This window comes from Chenopodium album, chromosome 23 (genome assembly GCF_948465745.1).
Source record: "Chenopodium album chromosome 23, dcCheAlbu1.1, whole genome shotgun sequence".
Classification (NCBI taxonomy): domain Eukaryota; kingdom Viridiplantae; phylum Streptophyta; class Magnoliopsida; order Caryophyllales; family Amaranthaceae; genus Chenopodium; species Chenopodium album.
Genome location: NC_137856.1, coordinates 30,849,911 through 30,854,443, shown reverse-complemented (window position 1 = coordinate 30,854,443; position 4,533 = coordinate 30,849,911). Strand labels below are relative to the sequence as shown.

The 4,533-nt window shown below is 33.6% G+C and overlaps 1 protein-coding gene across 1 annotated transcript; it reads right to left on the bottom strand.

Moving 5' to 3' along the window:
- Nucleotides 1-620: 620 nt before the first annotated feature.
- LOC145607358 (putative inactive chitinase-like protein LaCIC) lies at nucleotides 621-2,676 on the bottom strand. Its single transcript, XM_081663034.1, has 3 exons — nucleotides 2,208-2,676; nucleotides 1,712-1,862; nucleotides 621-1,032 (listed from the first exon to the last, which is right to left on the bottom strand). The coding sequence occupies exons 1-3, from the start codon at nucleotides 2,674-2,676 to the stop codon at nucleotides 621-623; spliced, it is 1,032 nt and encodes a 343-aa protein (XP_081519160.1).
- Between the last annotated feature and the right edge of the window lie 1,857 nt (nucleotides 2,677-4,533).

Here is a 4,533-nt window from a genome sequence, read left to right as displayed (position 1 = left end):
AATTATTCGGTTTGCAAGCGGTTCGGTATATAAATGGTTTGGTTTATATACAGTTTGGTGCAAACGGGTCGCGGGTTGTTAACGGTTCGATGTAAACGGTTTTTATCTGGTTTAAACGGTTTCGGGTTGAAAGTGGTTTCGGGTTAGAAACAGTTCGGTGTTTTTTTCGATTCGGTTTAGAACTGGTTCGGTTCATTAGCGGGTTCGGTTCTAATACGGTGTAGCGTTATTCGAATCGGTTCGGTTTTGGGTTCATTCACATACAGTTCGGGTCGGTTTTCGATTTCAAACAAATGGTTTTTAATCGGCTCGGTTCTCATTTGGATCGGTTTGTTTTGGGCAGTTAAACGGTTTCGGTTTAAAATTTGACAGCACTACTTGTATTGTATTCTTCATAGATTAATAAAGTGGAGTGTAATACACACACCCTTTTATTAATTTTTTATATGGTCAGTACAACATCACTAGGTCCAAGACTATTGATTATTGGGAACAAACTACGGATATATATGCGCCTCTTCATTACATACTGTATTATTTGTTGTACATATAGATTTTGAACCTACTAATACGACATAATCCTAGACCATAATCAACTTAAAGATCAATCGATGATGCATCTAGGCCGAAAATGCACCTCCACGAGATAGATAATACCCCCAATTAAAAGGTTTTTGATTGTAGCAATCAAGGTTGTCACCATAAGTAACATTAAGAATGTCACAGTAACGCTTGTAATATCCAATACGATTCTCAACTCGTGTATCGGGTGCTGGTATGTTACATTCGAGACCACCATTAATTATATTTATGGTTACCCCGTAACCAGCCACTCGACCAGCAGCTATGTCCGATTGAGTTGGTTCCCATTGCCCGGTTATAACTTTGTGGCAAGATGGCTTGGGTGCCTGGGGTGTCATCCAGAACCATATAGCCGCCTTGAATGCTAAGATCGCGTCTTTTTCAAATAAATCTGGGTCAGTTAGGAGTGGTAGGTTTAGTCCCACTCCTGCTTGCCCGTAATTGAAGTTGCTGCAAATTATATCCCAAAAACAAAAAGGACACTTTAATTAGCTTGGTGTAACAAACTAAAGACTTTAACTCAAGGTTATTGCAATACCCTATAGTTAAAATGGCTAATTAATTCATAAATTACTAGAATGATTAAGATATTGAACTTTTTATAGGAGACAAAGTAGAGTACATCAACCAAATTTGGAACTAAAATATAAATTAGAAGTATCTGATAAGCTTATCATGCATACACCTTGGTATACCTAATAAAAAAATTGAAAAAAAAAAGGACAACAAATTAACAAATATTTGTCTTCAAAAAAAAAAAATGAGAAAAAAAATATTTGGGTATGTTCTCTATACGAAAATCTATCTGATTTGAATTTATAAAACATGATTGGATTTGATCAGCCTTTATTAAACTTAATGAACCTTAAAGTTTGTAGAAGTAAAGAGAACGTACTCAGTTTAATTTTTAATTGATTGGTTGAACATAACGATTAATAATAGTGTTAAGATCAGATAACGGGACCTCCAATAGACCAACCTCATCTATCAAGTGTTTTAACTATTCAAGACCTAGAGCAAGTAATAAGACCCGACAAAAATGTAAAAAAAGTTAAAGAGTAACAAAAATATATAATGAGTAACTAGATTAACTAAAATTAGGAAAGTAATTAAGGGTATGAAAACATACTAGGAGAGCTGAATAGGTCCACGACCATAGTACTTCTTGCCAGCAGCACAAGGCCATTCAGTCAAAGGAACACAATAATCGGTTGTGGTATCTTCTTTGATGAAGCAATACCCCCATGCATATGGTCCATCTTCTGCTGTTGGCCACCCCCCTTTTTTTCCAAACACAAATCAAATATTTAGTAGAATATATATTCATATAATAGTCGTGTATCAAAATTGTCACGTTAATAATAATTATATACTACCTCTCATCTGTATACGTTCATTATAATTTGATAGAGTATAAAACATATTCCTGAGCTTCAACCATCAGCGTAAGCTTTTGGTTGAGATGGTCCACTAACATAATTAATGTGTGATGTTACATATGTAGTTAAGTTTTTAATTATTCATTGGCATAAAAGGTGATGATTTAGGGCACATATGATTATATGGTCGTTCATATAACATGATAATTGAATATGTACAAAGGAATCATAAGAAGTTGAACAAACCATTGGTTTCTTGAGAAGTCTGGCCAAAGAAAGCAGCAAGTTCACGCTTCCTAGTATCAACATCCCCTGTATTACAAAACTCGGGAAAAGAAGTAGCAGCAGTAATAAAAGCATAGTAAGTATAAAACCCATTAGACTTGCATCGAACATCATTTCGATGTTTAAGCATTTCTTCAAACAAGTCCTCGGTAAATATATCAGTTATAGGACTAGGTGGCATGGGTGGTGGTGGAGGTGGAGGCGGTGTGGGAGGCGAAGGCTCGGGACATTGGCTTTGACAATTGCCTTCACCACAGAAGGCATCAGTGGTGCCACACCAACCATAATTGCTACAACAATATCCTTGTGTGCAATTAAACTTGTGATCTACTTGTGACCCACATTGTTGAGCTTCACCTTGGTCTAGTAAGAAGACTAAAGTGAAAATTAATAAACATACTAACAAACTCTTATTTAATTTATTAGACATTGTTTCTTTGATTAATTTTGAGATTATTTGAGTTGTTTGTGAAAATAGTGGAGGGATTCAAGTGAATTTATAGAAAATTTAGGCGGTACGGATTGTATAGTTTAATCACTCCCATGCAAGGCATGCATTATCACATGTTAATTAATTGGAAATTTTGACAATTACCACCTTCTATTATGTCCATTTTAGCAATTACCACCTTGTATTTTTTTTTTGAAAATTACCACCTTCTATTTTCAAAAACATCAAAATTTACCACCTTCTCCACCACATGACGTCATCTTGCCTATTTCCCTCCTATTTCCCCTTCCTCACTTCGATTCTCATCTCCCTTGTCTTTCTTCACCATTAATGGCAATCAATTCTTCCCCACCCACCTAATACAACCTGAAAATTTACTCCCTATTGTCACATCCTTTCTCTTCCTCATAATTCTTGGTCAAAATAGTTGCTAAATTGCCCAACATTATACCTTGTTCCAAGCGCAGTAGTATCATAGTACAATTGGGTTGGAAATGTCATTGTTGAAGGGGGGACAAGCTAGGATTCTCAATTAATTCACCAATTGAACACCCTCACCCCTAATTTGATTGCAAAACCCTAATTTCAACCAGGTAATAATTCACAATTTGTTGTCAATTAGTTCACCAATTAAACACCCTCACCCCTAATTTGATTCGCAAAACCCTAATTTCAACCCTAATTTGTTGTTAATTTGATTCCCAAAATTACAATCATGCATAAACCCTAAAACGCATTGAAAACCCCTAAATTTAAGAAATTAATATGAACAACATACCTTTCTTTTGGGAATCATTGTCATTGTAGCAACCACCAATAATTGTTCGTCAATTTGGATTTAGAGGAGTGAATTAAAGAGTTCTGATTTTTTTGGGGGAAAAAAAGTAAGAAGATAGATGAGAATCGAAGAAATGAGAGGGAAATATGAGGGAAAGGTAAAGGGTGGGGCCCACATGACGTCATGTGGTGGAGAAGGTGGTAACTTTGGATGTTTTGGAAAATAGAAGGTGGTAATTTTCAAAAACAAAAAAAATACAAGGTGGTAATTGCTAAAATGGACATAGTAGAAGGTGGTAATTGTCAAATTTTCCTAATTAATTTAATTATTTTTTACTCGTATAATGTTTACGTGTATGTACTTCTTTTGTTTTGGCACGTAGTGGAACAGCTAACATGGTTTGACATCAACTTCAATGCCATATTTCAAAGTACCAAATATCGGATCAAGTAGTTTAATTGATTTAAGGTCATGCTAACGATGGGCTTTAGGTAACTAATTAAAATCTATCTTTTGGTTATCAAAAATGAGAGGAAATCTTTTAAACTTCTCTCAATATGACCCTGTTCTCTTCACCTTAAAAAATTATATTAAGTAAAAATAATTTTAATTCAGTAAAATCAATTTCACTTCAGTAAAAATAATTTCAGTTCAGTAAAAATAAGTTCAGTTCAATAAAATTCAGTTTTCTTAAAGAATAATTATAATAGAAGATCAGTAAAAATAATTTCAGTTCAGCAAAAATAATTTCATTTCAGTAAAATTAATTTAAGTTCAGTAAAAATAAATTAAGTTCAGCAAATATAATTTTGTTTCAGTAAAAATAATTTCAGTTTAGCAAAAATAAAGTGAAGAGAGGAAGGCTATTCAATGGCTATATAAAAAATGTAGCTATTGTAACTAATTTTAATCTTAACCGTTTATAGAAAAATAATTAAACTTATCCGTTCAATACTTGACTTCTAAATTATAAATATTTTAAGACTACTTTATCTTGGAAAAAAAATAACTGAAAAAAAAACTACTTGTTTCTACCATTGATGAACTTCTAAGTATTC

Excerpts from the sequence above, each read along its gene's own strand:
- LOC145607358 (XM_081663034.1), bottom strand. The coding sequence starts at position 2,676 with ATGTCTAATAAATTAAATAAGAGTTTGTTAGTATGTTTATTAATTTTC. Across the intron at positions 1,863-2,207 it reads GACTTCTCAAGAAACCAATG|GGGGGTGGCCAACAGCAGAA; the intron begins GTTTGTTCAACT and ends TTGGAAAAAAAG. Across the intron at positions 1,033-1,711 it reads GGACCTATTCAGCTCTCCTA|CAACTTCAATTACGGGCAAG; the intron begins GTATGTTTTCAT and ends TATAATTTGCAG.